We start from the raw sequence: 16,012 nt of genomic DNA, 5'->3' as shown, positions 1-16,012 counted from the left end.
TGCCACCAACCCTACCTGTCATCGTTTCTCTTTACCCCAAACCTTCCCCACTGGTGCTCCCCTATATTACATGCATCCCCCCCACTCTCTCTCCCTCTCTCCTCTCTGCCGGAACTCTCCCCCCTGCCGCAATGCAACGAAAAAAGGCAATAACCGATCGTGGCCGATGCCAGACCCCTCTGGCACCTGTGCAGGTGGCACGTAAAAAGCACCCACTACACTCGCGGAGTGGTTGGCGTTAGGAAGGGCATCCAGCTGTAGAAACACTGCCAGATCAGACTGGAGCCTGGGGCAGTCCCTGCTCCCCAGACCCCGGTCAAACCGTCCAACCCGTGCTAGCGCGGAAAACGGACGTTAAACGATGATGATGATGATGATATATATATATATATATATATATATATATATGACTTTCTCCAGAGTAACCTGTCTCAAGGTAACGAATCACAACTAAGTTCTGTCACGATTTTAATTCTCTGAGTTCAAGGCTCAAAGTGAACTGAAGCTTCTTGATTGAAAATTAAAGAAAATAAACATCAACATAAGTACCAGATCACTTTGTTCAATCTTAACCTAACTTGAAACTCTGTGTCTTTCGTCCTAATGCTTTTGTGCTTCTATTAATGAAGAAGTTTTTCTATGGTCATAGCTTTTTTTGTCCATGAACTGTTAGACTTTGGATCTCTTTCATCTCATTGTTGTCCCTCTTCTTGTGACCTGAACTCTTTCAAGTCTGAAGTAAATTCATTCCTTTCATCATAATTCTCCTTCTTCATAGTCCTTCACATTGACTTCTTGCCTTGTTTGGAACTTTCTTCAAAAGAAAAAAAAAAAGCCATATTCAAAACAAAAGGTGGTGGTTAAATTGTAGTTCGTCCAGAGCCACTTGTTATTTCTTCTCATTCAGTTTTTGATTTATGTCAAAGTTCTTCTTATTCTGAGAAGAACCAGAGCATGTCAGGCTTCTTTGCAGGTGTTTGAATTTGTTTACCGAGTGCTCCAACCATATCACACGGTTCTTCTATGCCCTCTTCTCATTACACACAATAGTCTTTTTTTTTATCCATTTGTGGGAACAGGGAAAAACCTCTTTGATAAACCTACTTCAAGAAACAGGAAAATTTCTGTGGAAGTTGCATCTGTAAGTATTGCTTATGGCCTGGTGACAAAACAGTTCATGGGGCATCCAGATTAAGTTTCATCCTGGGCATGACTCTAAACTGCATCTGATAGTGGGATCCTGGTCCAAGAGTTCCAAAGTTTTGAGGAATCTGGAATCACCTCTTGGCTATTATTGTTCCCAGATCTTATCTGATCCGGAGTAGAAGCACTTATAAGACTCCCTGTAATGGGTCAATTAGCTTATTGTGGCTTGCCTGTCTATGCATGTGAATGCTGGGGTTGGCTGATTCTGCAGAAAAAAAAACCTTCATGATTGCAACAATGCTTTGTGGAGTGCAAAGAGAAAATGAAGCAGGCAAGAGATCTTTGCCATTCACTGCATCTATCTCCATTCCCATCCATCTTGCCACTGGACTGAAGATGATCATGGATGAGAGAATGAGGCAGATAGTGCATAACTCTTCATCATTTTAAGTTGCCATTACACAAGTTGTCAACCTTAAGGATGACTAGCTGATCCTTGTTGTGATAGATGACTGACAATTTTCATTATGAATATGATTACAGGTAAGTTCACTGCCATCAATTCATTGCATGAGAGTTCACCATCAGGAAAGTTTACCGAGAAAATATATCCATAGTATCTCACCATTAAGAGTTTAAAACTATTTTGACAATGGTGAATTGGCAACGGTGAACTTTGCCTGCTGTGAATTGACGACGGTGAACTTAGTGGACATGTAATAATATGGCAATTTGTAATATTAGCAAAAGAACCAGAGCTGCAGAAGTTCTAAAACTGCACTTATTGCAGATTATCATTGAACACTACATTCCATAAAGTTAGTTTTGAGGCTTTTGGATCATTCAGCAGAATGGTAGTAGCATTAGCAGTACACTTTTGTTAGATGTTTCTAGTGATTCCAAAGCAGATGAGCTGTTCAAATTATAAGCCATTTGAAAATGTTATGTTAAAAAAAAAAAGTTTCAAAATATAGCACAAGGCCAGCCAATGTCATGGGGAGGGGTTTAGTCAATTACAGCAACCCCGGTACTTGATTGGTAATTTAACAACTCTGAAAATATGAAAGGCAAAGTTAATCATGATGGGATTTGAACTCGGAGAGTAAAAAGTCAGAAATTCTGCCAAGCATTTTGTTCGAAACATTGTCTTTTAAAAAAATTTTTTTTTTTTAAAGGATAATTCTTCAAATTTTAACCCTAGGCCAGCAATTTTTAGAGGAAGGTAGTTAACTAATTACATAGGTCCCAGTACTTGACTTAGTACTTTATTTTATTGTCCCTCAAAGGCAAAGATGACTTTTGCAGGATTTGAACTCAGAGGCATTTCTTCTAATCCTTTACATTCTAATTACTTTGTCCATTGAGCTAATGATTCTGCATTTTTGAAGGATGTAGTGTCCTAGCAGTTAACAACTGATATGAGTAGCTTATTTCATGCTTTGGAAGGTGAAAAAAATGTTTATGTAAGTCATGGGTGGTGTGCTGTTTTTTTTTTTTTGATTTTATTGGAAACAAACATGAGTTTACCTTAGCTCATTAGCATTTAAACCAGCCATATCTGACCCAGGTATGCTACCTGATTTATGTTCTAATCAGCCAAATCCAGCCCATCGCACCTGCCCTTTAATGCCATTATGAAATATACCATCACATCATCAAAATTTTGAAACTACAAGATAATGCTTGATTAATTAAAAGTGATCTGAATGAAAAAGCATTGTTTGACAGAATAGTCTGATACATAAGGGTCAACATGGACCAACACTTGACTGAATTTGCTACAAGAATTTTTGAACTTGTAGAACGGGATTGTGGGATTGTTGTACTTTGCCTAAGTAGTGACATCTATGACTGATATTAAGTTAAATGACATCTCCAGTTGACCAACTAGAAAATAGGTCTTTCTCATCATTCAATGCAACTACATTTACAAATGGTTCTATGACAAAATACTAATTTCCTCCCAACCAACAAGATTCTTTGATGATGAATAACTGAATGAATTAGAAGTTGCATGGAGACAAATTTCTTTTACAAATATCAAGTTTTTTTTTTTTTTTATATATTTCTAATTTTTTTTCTTTGTTGTTGTAGCCTCTGCCAACTGAAGATGAAGCAAAGAAGAAGACTGAGGAGGGAAAAGACAAAGAAACTCAACCGCAGATGCCAGACTATGATCAGGAGACAAAATCTTTAATAGAAGGTCAGTTGTGTGTGTGTGCTTATTTAATTTAACGTAACAGGTACTCTTTACACTTTTACTTGTTTCAGTCATTTGACTGTGGCCATGCTGGAGCACCACCTTTTCAGTCAATTAAATCGACCCCAGGACTTATTCTTTGTAAGCCTAGTGCTTATTCTATCGGACTCTTTTGCTGAACTGCTAAGTTACGGGGACGTAAACACACCAGCATCGGTTGTCAAGCGATGTTGGGGGGACATACGCAAACATATACACACACACACGTATATATATATATATATATATATATATATATATATAATATATATATATATACATATATATACACGACGGGCTTCTTTCAGTTTCCGTCTACCAAATCCACTCACAAGGTTTTGGTCGGCCCGAGGCTATAGTAGAAGACACTTGCCCAAGGTGCCACGCAGTGGGACTGAACCCGGAACCATGTGGTTGGTTAGCAAGCTACTTATCACACAGCCAACTCCCTCACCCTAACCAATCTCTGGTCCTTTTCACTCTATGCACCTCTTGAAAGTTTTTCCACGCTGAGGAAATGACAAGGGGCTGCAAGATGTGGTGATTAGCTGTCCTTGATAAGACACGTCAAGTAAAATTGTTGTCATCCACACATACAGGCTTATCCTTTCAGGTGATGGTGCCACTTAAAAAGCACCCCTGCCAGTGGCATGTAAAAAAAAAACACCCAGTACATCCTGTTAAGTGGTTGGCATTAGGAAGGGCATCCAGCTGTTTGTCCCCCCCATCATTGCTTGATAACTGATGCTGGTGTGTTTACGTCCCCATAACTTAGTAGTTCGGCAAAAAAGAGACTGATAGAATAAGTACTTGGCTTACAAAGAATAAGTCCTGGGGTCGATTTGCTCAACTAAAAGCGGTGCTCCAGCATGGCCACAGTCATGACAAACAAATAAAGGAATAAAGTACTTATTCTACTTCATGGATTTTCACCTATTGCAGGGGTTTTTGGAACATAACACCTGCGATAGTTTAGGGATTACTGTGTGTGTATGTATGTAACGTATGTGTGTGTGTGTGTATATATATATATATATATATATATACATACAAGATAAGAAAATGGAGAAATACATCTAAATCAAATATCAATTACCAGATAATACTCAATCACATACTTTATTAAACCACCACATAAGAGACTGCATTTACAACCCCTATCTCAATTTGTATATATATATATAGCTGGTGCTTCAACATGGCCACAGTCAAATGATAAATAAGTAAAAGAATGTGTGTGTCTGTCCCTCAGTACCACTCAAAAACTGGTGAGGGTGTGTTTATGGCCCCATAGCTTAGTAGTTTAGTGAAAGAGACTGATAGAATGGGTTTAAAAGAAAACAAGTATTGGGGTCGATTCATTTGACTGAAATTTCTTCAAGGCAGTGCCCCAGCATGGCCACAGTTTAATGATTGAAACAAGATAAAAGATTCCATTTGACAGAGTAATCTGAATGCTCTGTGTATGCTATTATAAAAATATGTGAACTGGGTGTGTGTGGTGAGTAAATTACATCAGTCACAATATGACCTCAACTCTTTATCTAGGCCAGGGATTTTATTTTCTGTGTTGTTTTTTATTCGGGATTCATGGCTCATTTAGTAAATTAATATGTTATGACACACCAGTAATTTATAAAAGGCAAGCACATAAATATGTAGGATAGGCGCAGGAGTGGCTGTGTGGTAAGTAGCTTGCTTAGGAACTACAGGGTTCCGGGTTCAGTCCCACTGCGAGGCACCTTGGGCAAGTGTCTTCTGCTATAGCCCCGGGCCGACCAAAGCCTTGTGAGTGGATTTGGTAGACGGAAACTGAAAGAAGCCCGTCGTATATATATATATATATATGATGATGATGATGATATGCATGTGTGTGTCTGTGTTTGTCCCCGTTACTTAGCGGTTCGGCAAAAGAGACCGATAGAATAAGTACTGGGCTTACAAAAGAATAAGTCCCGGGGTCGAGTTGCTTGACTAAAGGCGGTGCTCCAGCATGGCCGCAGTCAAATGACTGAAACAAGTAAAAGAGTATATGTACATACAGATGCACACATGCATACATATATACATATGCATACACACACATATTTACATATATACACATGCAAACACACACACACACACACACACACACACATACATACGTACATGCATGTATAGGCACACACACACAAACTGACCCACACACATGCGCACAAACAAACAAAAGGGAACACAGTGTAAATAACGGACAGTCAAAACTATTGAAAAGGTTGCAAGACGCAACGAAAATTTTAGGAAAATAAAAATAAGAAATAAGTGGAAATTTTACCGGTGAGTGTGTTACATAATAAGGCACAAAAAGAAAATGACTCTCCCCAGACACAATTTGTAAAAGGTTTTATTAGAAAAAAGAAAAGGCAAGTGTAACAAATGTTTTGGAACCAAAGACTGCTGAACGCAGTGCATTTTGCACTGATGTTGTATGTTAAACTCCGAATTTCTTTTATTTTTTATTTCATTTTATTTCTTATTAAAGAGGTCCTGTCATTTTTTAACTCAGATCAGAAACTCTCCTTATACATGTAAGCATTATCAAATCCACTCACAAGGCTTTGGTTAACTCAGGGCTTGCTGCACAATGGGACCAAACCCAAAACCATGTGTTTGGGAATCAGGCTTCTTAATATCAGAGCCATGCCTGACCCTATAGCCCTAGAAGTAAATTTTATATTTTTAAATATTTCTTTCCTATCCCAATAAGTATTCATTATTGTATATTTACAAGTACAGTGAAATCTCGACTTCAATGATGAAATCAAATAAAACTAAAGAGAATTGCAGTAAACCTGTGAGATAGTTAGGTAGCATGGCTGATATCCTCACTGTTTGAGAGATATATAAGAAATGATCTCGTCTTAGATAACAACCATCTTCAGCTTATTTCGTTAGGGTGACCGTGCGGTGTTTAAAAGGAGACGTTTGTCACCAACTCCTTATGTATGGTCGTTTTACGTACACTGGTGACCCCTCTTTTTTGATCATTTAGCCATTATTATTCTCAGTGGCCTCACGTTCACTCGAACGTCCCATTCGGTGACCTAGTGCCAGTTTATGTGACCAACCATTCGGATATCACCTCTTCGCTGCAGAATGTCCATTTTATTGCCGTTTTGTCTACGACAAAACGTCTGGTGGGGGGCTCTGTAGTGTGGCTGATATCCTCACTGTTTGAGAGATATAATATTAGAAATGATCTCGTCTTAGATAACAACCATCTTCGGCTTATATTGTTAGGGCGACCGTGCAGCGTTTAAAAGGAGACGTTTCTGTCACCAACTCCTTACGTATGGTCGTTTTCCCTACACTGGTGTCAGATGTAGTATGCAGACCATCATATAACTCATTATTTTATTCTTCTCTTCTGTTTTATTTTGACATGTGCATTGATTTTATTCTTCCATTTTATCAATTCAGTGTGCACATGCACATTGCATGTTCATACTTATCTTTCCAATTGCTACTCACAACCATCTTAGGAATCTGCTTTTGTGAAAAGCGCTTTGCACTCTGACAGTTGTGAAAAAATGTCTGAAGTTGCTTCTTATTTTTATCGAAAGACACAGAATAATTTTAATCAAAGACGTATACATTTTCTTTCTACATTTTCTAAGTGCTTTTCTGGTTAACTTTTCGATAGCTGCCACATTAAATAGGTTAGACCTAAAATCATTATGAAACTGTTTCCTTGAGGTAATGGAAATCTCTAATGTATTATCTCCCTTTGAAAGTTAATTACCTCCCTTGATAGGAGTTACACAAAGAAAGGACTGTAATTTTATTATTTTCCTCCTTTGAACTGCGACCAAGCTGGAGCACCGCTTCAAAGTTTTTGGTTGATTATATCAGTACTGATATATATTTTATTAATCTGCTTGATGAAACCACAAGGTTTTATCTGTTCCTAAATCTTTGATCTTTTACTGGTTTCAGTCTTCAGGCTGTGGTCATACTGGGGCACTGCTTTGAAGAAATTTTAGTTGTATGAATCGACCAAAGTATTTATCTTTTTTTTTCTTAAAAGCCTAGTATTTATTCTATCATTCTCTTTTGCTGAACTGCTAAGTTACAAGGGCATAAAAACACACCACCACCGGTCATCAAGTGGTGGTGACACACACATATACATACACGATGGGTTTCTTTCAGTTTCTGTCTACGAAATCCTTTCACAAGGCTTTGGTCAGCCCAAGGCTGTAATAGAAAACAATTGCCCTTGGTGTCATACAGTGGAACTGAACTCAGAAGTATGCAGTTGGGAAGGAAACACACACATATCTATATATGTTTCTTTTTATTTTTTTTTTGTTTTCTCCTTGGTATTCCACCATGCCGGACTGCAAATCCTACCTCCTCACTCTTCACCATCGCCTAAAACATACCTCCACTTACTTCCTTCCCACTGCTTTCAGCCATCCATTAACCTCTCTTTACTCATTTAAAGGTCAGTCACCATGATAGATCATTAGCCACTACACACATTTTTTTTTCTCTCCTTGTTTTTTCTGTGTCCCTTTCTGTAGAAGAGCGTAGGCTCGAAACGTAAAAGACTTTTTCTATTCCTGAGCGTTATACTAATACATCTGTTTGTTTTGTACACCACCTTTCTTCGTCTTTTGTTTTTTCCGTAAACTCTCCTTATATATGTTTCTAGCTTGCTGTCTCCAATATTCTAAGTGATTATTTAGTGTTGCATCAATTGTTAATTTTTCATTCTTGAATTTATTTGAGAATATAAGAATCATGTTTTTTTTTCTTCTTGTTGCATTATACAGCTGCAGATCAAGCCAGGTCTAAGTACCATGATGCTGATAAAAAAGTTAGAGAACTTGAAAAAGATATCAGGTGAGTATATTATTACCTCTGCCTTAGCAAAGGCATTGTTTTCAGTTGTTTGTTTGTTTTGTTCGTCTGTGGACATGATATCTCAAGAACTGCTGGATGGATTTGAATGAAACTTTCAGAGGTGTTTTGTCTCGTGACTGGCACAAACTGATCAGATTTTGGGATCAATCTGGTACCAGGCAAGGATTCTGAGTTATTTCTCTTCCTCACACACACACACACACACACACACACACAACGTGTGTGTGTGAGGAAGTGCTGAAAAGTTCCTGGCTTTAAGAATATTACAAAAGGCCTGCTTGAAGGCCTAACATGCCAAGTTCTTTTACATGGCTTAGAAAAACTGAAGGATCACTGCAACAAGCGTGTGAATCTGAGTGGGGAATATGTTGAATAAAATCATTAACTAATCCTCCCATATTTTCTTTCACCCAAAGCCAGGAACTTTTCAGTACCCCATTGTATCTCTGTGTGCATGCATGAGTTTATATCTCTTTGTTTTGACATCGCGTGATAGATGTAAAGAAGCAGCACCATCACATAATGTAGTTTGTTTCCAATTTTCCATGAACAACATGTCTAGTCATGGGGAAATATCACCTTGCATGGAAATAAGTGAGGGTTGGTGACAGGGAGGGCATCCAGTTGTAGAATATATAATTTAACAAATTCTTTCCAACTCATGCAAGTATAGGAAAGTGGATGGGATGTTAAAACGATGACAATAATGGCACTTGAATTGTTTTGTATTTCCAGGGTCTTGGACATTTTAATTAATTTTTTTTGTATTACACTGTTTTACAGTTCTTTGAATTCTATTTTCTGTGTTTTTCCTCTTTGCAGTGATGTGAAGAAAATACTTGATTTAGATCTTGGTCCAGACAATGAGTTCTACAGTTTGTACGGCAAATGCTTTGAGTACACAGACAGAGAGTACACGTATTCATTTTGTCCCTTCGATCGGGCTTCTCAGCGGAGTAAATCTGGTGGAATAGAAACCAGTTTAGGGTAAGTTGACCCCACCCCACCACACCACAACAGAATTGAGATCCTAAAACAAAGGTGCCACATAAATAGCATTGATGTGGGTGCTGGTGCCATGTAAAAAGCACTGGTGATGGTGCCATGTAAAAAAGCCCCCAGTACACTCTGTGGAATGATTGGTGTTAATCTGGTGTGGCCCCTGTGTAAAAAGAAATTATTATATTATTATTAAGGCAGCAAGCTGGCAGAATCGTTAGCATGTCGGGCAAAAAGCTCGGCTGCATTTCATCTATCTTTACGTTCTGAGTTCAAATTCTGCCAAAGTTGACTTTGTCTTTCGTCCTTTTGGGGGTCGATAAAATAAGTACCAGTTGAGCGCTGGGGTTGATACAATTGACCTAGCTTTGTGCCAAAGTAAGCCCTCCACAGCAAATCTCTGGAAGGCTTATATAATAAGCAATTCAGATACAAAGAACTCAATACAAAGAAGTAGAGTAATATAATAGAATACTTTTTTAATATGAATCTTTATAAATTGCATCCAATCTTATCTGATATTTTCTCAATTTTTTTTTGCTTTGTTTAGCCACTGGGGTCATTGGGATGGTGTTGCACCTGATATTTATAAATCCCAAAAGTACGACAAGGGACAGAATTGTTGGAATGGTCCAGACCGATCAGTAAAGGTGAGGCTTTTTTTCTCCCCCCCCCACCTCTCCTTGTATCAATATGTCATCTTTTTTGTTTCATTTACTTGTTCCAGTCATTTGATTGCAGTCATTCTGGGGCCTCAAAGAGTATTAGCTAACCAAATCTATCCCAGGACTTATCTTTGTAAGCCTAGTACTTAATCTATTGATCTCTTTTGCCAAACTGCTAAGTTATGGAGATGTACACACACCAACACTGGTTGTCAAGTGGTGGTTAGAGACACACACACATCAGCATATTCATATATATGATGGGTTTCATTCAGTTTCCTTCTACCAAATCCACTCACAAGGCTTTGGTTGACCTGAGGCTATAGTAGAAGACACTTGCCAAAGGTGCCACGCAGTGGGACTGAACCTGGAACCACGTGGTTGGTTAGCAAGCTACTTACCACACAGCCACACCTGTGATTACTGTTGTCATCATTTAACATCTATGTTCCATGCTGGCATGGGTTGGATGGTATGGCAGGATCCTTTGTGTCCAAGGTCTTGCATTGAGCTCCAGTGTCTGCTGTGATGTGGCTTCAATGGCTGGAATGCCCTTTCTTAATGCCGACCACTTTACAGCATGAACTGGATGGTTTTTTTTTTTCATGCCATCAACACTATTGAGGTTGTCGTGCAATTTGCAGGACTATTATCCCTGGGGGGTGGAGGCGCAATGGCCCAGTGGTTAGGGCAGCGGACTCGCGGTTGTAGGATCGTGGTTTCGATTACCAACCGGGCGTTGTGAGTGTTTATTGAGCGAAAACACCTAAAAGCTCCACGAGGCTCCGGCAGGGATGGTGGTGATCCCTGCTGTACTCTTTCACCACAACTTTCTCTCACTCTTACTTCCTGTTTCTGTTGTACCTGTATTTCAAAGGTCCGGCCTTGTCACTCTCTGTGTCATGCTGAATATCCCCGAGAACTACACTAAGGGTACACGTCTGTGGAGTGCTCAGCCACTTACACGTTAATTTCATGAGCAGGCTGTTCCGTTGATCGTAAGCAACGGAGTGCTTCCATCCATCCCTGGGGGAGGTCAGCTTCATGCTAGGGGACAAAGTTATGAGGTGGAGTGTGGTCAGAGCAGGTTCTTGCAGAGGGATCTTATTTCTTTACTGCCCACTTGATGGTCCTGGTTGGAACATATACCCATTTTTCCCCACCAAAAATATCTCTCAAAAAAAAAAAAAACCCCTAGGAGGAGTCACCTCAGGTCCTATGTGAAGTTAGGCCTCTGAAGCCAAATTTGTCCCTGATGCTCACTTTCCTTGAATAATATGCCCTGCTGAAAGTTGTCTGATGTGAAATCAAAAACTGTATCTGTAATTTCTCCAGCTTCAAGATAGCGATGGGTTCAGCAAAGTTATTCCCCTTTAAATAAATTTGTTTCGCGTGTGTGTGTGTGGTTGGCTGTAATCTAGACTTGCCGTGTGTATGTGTGTGCGCCTGGCTGGCAGTTAACCATGGCTTCGTCTGTGTGAGAGCTATTCAATTATTTCTTGCTCACTCTACTTCGTCTGGTGTGCTCTTACTACTCTATATGCTTAACATTGATGTTTTCAAGCTAGCATAAGACTTTATATGTGGCAGTTTGATATACTAGAGATAGCAGCCAAATTCCCTCTCAAATCACAACCTTTATATCTTAAAAAAAAAAATGGAAGGAGACATGTAGTCCTAGATATACACAAATTCAGGATAATGGTCATGGCTGGAATACTTTTGATCCTTGATCTGCTTGATCAGAGCTAACGTAGGGTTAAACAAATACATTGATAATATTTTAAGGTTTTGGAATAAAAATGTCCTGGACAAAGAGTTGTCTGTTATAAAAATCTAAGCCTTATAAAATTTGGTTGTGAAATCCCTTGTCCTGGGTTTGTTATTCAGTTCCAAGCCAGCTTTGAGTGAGCAGAGCTGTGATGAATGGGTTTCCAACCATGAACTCTTCATCTTGTTTTCTGGAATAGTAATTCTAGGGCTACATTAGTCAATGTGTTTGTTTATAAAATAGTATGCTGATGGCATGGCTGTGTGGTTAAGAGATTTGCTTCCCTAAATCACATGGTCTTGAGTTCAGTTCCATTGCATGGCGTCTTGGGTCTGTGCCTTTTAATATGGCCCTAGACCAACCTATGCCATTTGTTAGATGTAAACCATGTGGGAACCTGTTGTGTGTGTGTATATGCCTGTTTGCATGTATGTATGTATATCATCATCATCATTTAGCGTCCGCTTTCCATGCTAGCATGGGTTGGACGGTTCAACTGGGGTCTGTGAAGCCAGAAGGCTGCATCAGGCCCAGTCTGATCTGGCAGTGTTTCTACGGCTGGAATGCCTTCCTAACACCAACCACTCCGTGAATGTAGTGGGTGCTTTTTACGTGCCACCCGCACAGGTGCCAGACGGAGCTGGCAAACAGCCACGAACGGATGGTGCTTTTACGTGCCACCGGCACGGGGACCAGGCGAGGCTGGCAACGGACATATATATATATATATATATATATATATATATATTATATATATATATATATATACACACACACACGCAGGAGTGGTTGTGTGGTAAGTAGCTTGTTTACCAACCACATGGTTCCGGGTTCAGTCCCACTGCATGGCACCTTGGGTAAGTGTCTTCTACTATAGCCTCGGGCCGACCAAAGCCTTGTGAGTGGATTTGGTAGATGGAAACTGAAAGAAGCCTGTCGTATATGTATATATATGTATGTGTGTGTATGTTTGTGTGTCTGTGTTTGTTCCCCTAGCATTGCTTGACAACCGATGCTGGTGTGTTTATGTCCCCGCCACTTAGCGGTTCGGCAAAAGAGACCGATAGAATAAGTACTGGGCTTACAAAAGAATAAGTCCCGGGATCGAGTTGCTTGATTAAAGGCGGTGCTCCAGCATGGCCACAGTCAAAATGACTGAAACAAGTAAAAAGAGAAAAAGAGAATACACACATCAGCACATCAAAATAAATATCAAATGGAAATTGTAGTTGTGATACCCGTGCCGGTGGCACGTAAAAAGCACCGTCCGAACATGGCCAATGCTTCTGACTTCTGACCAATGCAATAAACTGTCTGACCAATGTAAGCATGAAAAAGATGTTAAAATAGTGATGATGATGGTAATAAATGTGTCTGTCTGTGTGTCTAAGTATTTTTGATCTTTGGTTTCTTATACTATTGAAATTCTTTCGTAAGAGAAAATGAATTTGTGTGTGTGTAGTGAGAAGCGAGAGAGAGCAAGCAAGTGCATTTGTTTTCTTTTGTATATATATCTTTATGAATATCTGTTTCGTATGTTTACACGAGAATGTGTATATTTATCTGCTTGTGTGTGTGTGTGTGTGTGTGTGTATGTGTGTGTATGTGTACGTTTATGTGACTAAGACTGTTGACATAAGACAAACAAGCAGTCCAGCCCAGGCAGGTCCATCATTGAATGTGTTGTATTGTATAATAAAGTTCAGGGAAGGGGGGGGGGCAGTCTGCAAAGGGGGTCCACCACACACTCTCTGTACTGTTTTAGTTTAACCCTAAACAGTTGCCAATATATTCCTGCCACTTTTTCTATTTGCTAATTGTGGGACCCTTCTTTAATTCAACAAAATAATTCTCAGCACCGAGTAGTGCACAGACCCCCTGGACAAGAAGATATTGTGTTACATTTTCAGATTTCTTGGAATATATTTTTCTTTCAATCAAACATGTCTTTCCTGTCAATTTTCACTTTCACTTTTGAATTTTTTTTTTTTTTTAGCAGTTTTGTTTTGAGACATAAGGTCAATTGTGTGGATCAAATTGGATTGGATCAGGTTGGTGAGGTAATGAGAAGGAGGAGTAGGGATAGAGACCCGTAGTTGATATTATAGATCTAAGCACAAACAATACCAGTCATTGTTTACAATGCCTTTTCACCCTCTTCAAGTTAATCTCCACCCCTATTTATTTCTTTAAACATCTTCCCCCCTCCATTACCACATTCCTAATTGAAATCTTTCTGTCTTGACATAAAGTCAGTGAATTAGCTTTTTTTTTTTTTTTATCCGTAAAATGAAGAGCAAGGTTTATAGGGTCTTTAGTCAAATTAATCGTTAATCTTCGTATATTACTGGTACTTCATTATGTAGATAATTAATCATAAGGCGGCGAGCTGGCAGAAATGTTAGCGTGCCGGGTGAAATGCTTAGTGGTATTTTGTCTGCCAATACACTCTGAGTTCAAATTCCACCGTGGTCGACTTTGCCATTCATCGTTTCGGAGTTGATTAAATAAGTACCTGTTACACACTGGGGTCGATATAATCGACTTAATCCATTTGTTTGTCCTTGTTTGTTCTGTGTTTAGTCCCTTGTGGGTAGTAAAGAAATAGGTATTTCGTCTGCCGTTACGTTCTGAGTTCACATTCCACCAAGGTCGACTTTGCCTTTCATCCTTTTGGAGTTGATAAAATACCAGTTACGCACTGGGGTCGATGTAATCGACTTAATCCCTTTGTCTGTCCTTGTTTGTCCTCTCTATGTTTATCCCCTTGTGGGTAGTAAAGAAATATATATAGATTATTAATCATTAATGGTGGTGCCCCAGCATGGGCTTGATCTAGTGACTGAAACCTGTAAGAAAAAGTTAATGAGTGGTCATCCTATGCTGTTGATCAACCTGTTAGAAATAGCAACCAAATCCCCTAAAATTACAACCTTTGTAATGTTAGATAAAAATAGTCCCCAATACATCATCATCAAATGAGTGAAACAAATAAAATACACACACACGACAATCTTCTTTCAGTATCTGTCTACCAACTCCACTTGTAAGGTGGTTTTAGTCAGCCCTGGGTTGTAAAAGACTTACTCTTTCACTCTCTTTTACTTGTTTCACTCATTTGACTGCGGCCATGCTGGAGCACCGCCTTTAGTCGAGCAAATCAGCCCCAGGACTTATTCTTTTGTAAGCCCAGTACTTATTCTATCGGTCTCTTTTGCCGAACCGCTAAGTAACGGGGACATAAACGTACCAGCATCGGTTGTCAAACAATGCTAGGGGGACAAACACAGACACACAAACATATACACACACGCATATATATATATACACATATATACGACAGGCTTCTTTCAGTTTCCGTCTACCAAATCCACTCACAAGGCATTGGTCGGCCTGAGGCTATAGTAGAAGACACTCGCCCAAGGTGCCACGCAGTGGGACTGAACCCGGAACCATGTGGTTGGTAAACAAGCTACTTACCGCACAGCCACTCCTGCGCCTTATAAATAACAATAACAAAATAATTAACCTTCATTTTTTTTTTTTTTTCCAGGTCCACTTTGACTGCGGCATCGATAGCGAACTCCGAGGGGCTTCGGAACCAAGTCGGTGTGAATATGCTTTCAGTTTTGTCACTCCAGCAAGTTGCGCAAAACCCACACCTTCGCCAACCACAAACAGAGATGAATTATAACAGAAACTATCAAAAATATATCTTTCTATTTCTTCCCTCTTCTTCATTATTTGATTTTCATTTTTTTTTTTGTTTGATAGGGTCTTTTTTTTTTTCTTTGTAATTTAAAATTAAATCTATTATATATATATATATATATTTATATATATAATATTCTCTAAACTCCATTAAATCTTTCATGACTTCTCATCCACTACTTCTGTTTTGCGTTTGTTGTATATGTATTTTTAAGATTTTTCTGAGATTTCTGATTCATACTGTTTCATCTATTTCTTTACTGCTCACAAGGGGCTAAACACAGAAGGGACAAACAAGGACAGACAAACGGATTAAGTCGATTGTATCGACCCCAGTGCGTAACTGGTTCTTAATTTATCGACCCCGAAAGGATGAAAGGCAAAGTCGACCTCGGCGGAATTTGAACTCAGAACGTAACGGCAGACGAAATATCGCTAAACAATTTCGCCCGGCGTGCTAACGTTTCTACTAGTTCGTTGCCTTTACTGTTTCATCATCGTTTAACATCCGCCTTCCATGCGGTCATGGGTTGGATAGTTTGACAGGGCAGCGAGCCAGCAGAAACATCAGCACGC

The 16,012-nt window shown here is 39.3% G+C and overlaps 1 protein-coding gene across 2 annotated transcripts in view; it reads left to right on the top strand.

The window, feature by feature from the left end:
* Window positions 1-15,615, top strand: part of LOC115223446 (glucosidase 2 subunit beta) — a 45,585-nt gene extending 29,970 nt beyond the window's left edge. For both annotated transcript variants that reach the window (XM_029794003.2, XM_029794002.2), the window contains 5 exons: window positions 3,241-3,349; window positions 8,200-8,269; window positions 9,113-9,277; window positions 9,840-9,939; window positions 15,279-15,615. In XM_029794003.2, the coding sequence (XP_029649863.1) occupies window positions 3,241-3,349; window positions 8,200-8,269; window positions 9,113-9,277; window positions 9,840-9,939; window positions 15,279-15,419 (585 nt within the window). In that variant the 3' untranslated portion in view covers window positions 15,420-15,615. The remainder of the gene's footprint in view (window positions 1-3,240; window positions 3,350-8,199; window positions 8,270-9,112; window positions 9,278-9,839; window positions 9,940-15,278) is intronic.
* Window positions 15,616-16,012: the final 397 nt, after the last annotated feature.

Source organism: Octopus sinensis, linkage group LG23, assembly GCF_006345805.1.
Source record: "Octopus sinensis linkage group LG23, ASM634580v1, whole genome shotgun sequence".
NCBI lineage: Eukaryota > Metazoa > Mollusca > Cephalopoda > Octopoda > Octopodidae > Octopus > Octopus sinensis.
The sequence above is the reverse complement of the archived record's forward strand: the minus strand, read 5'-3'. Positions and strand labels throughout refer to the sequence as shown.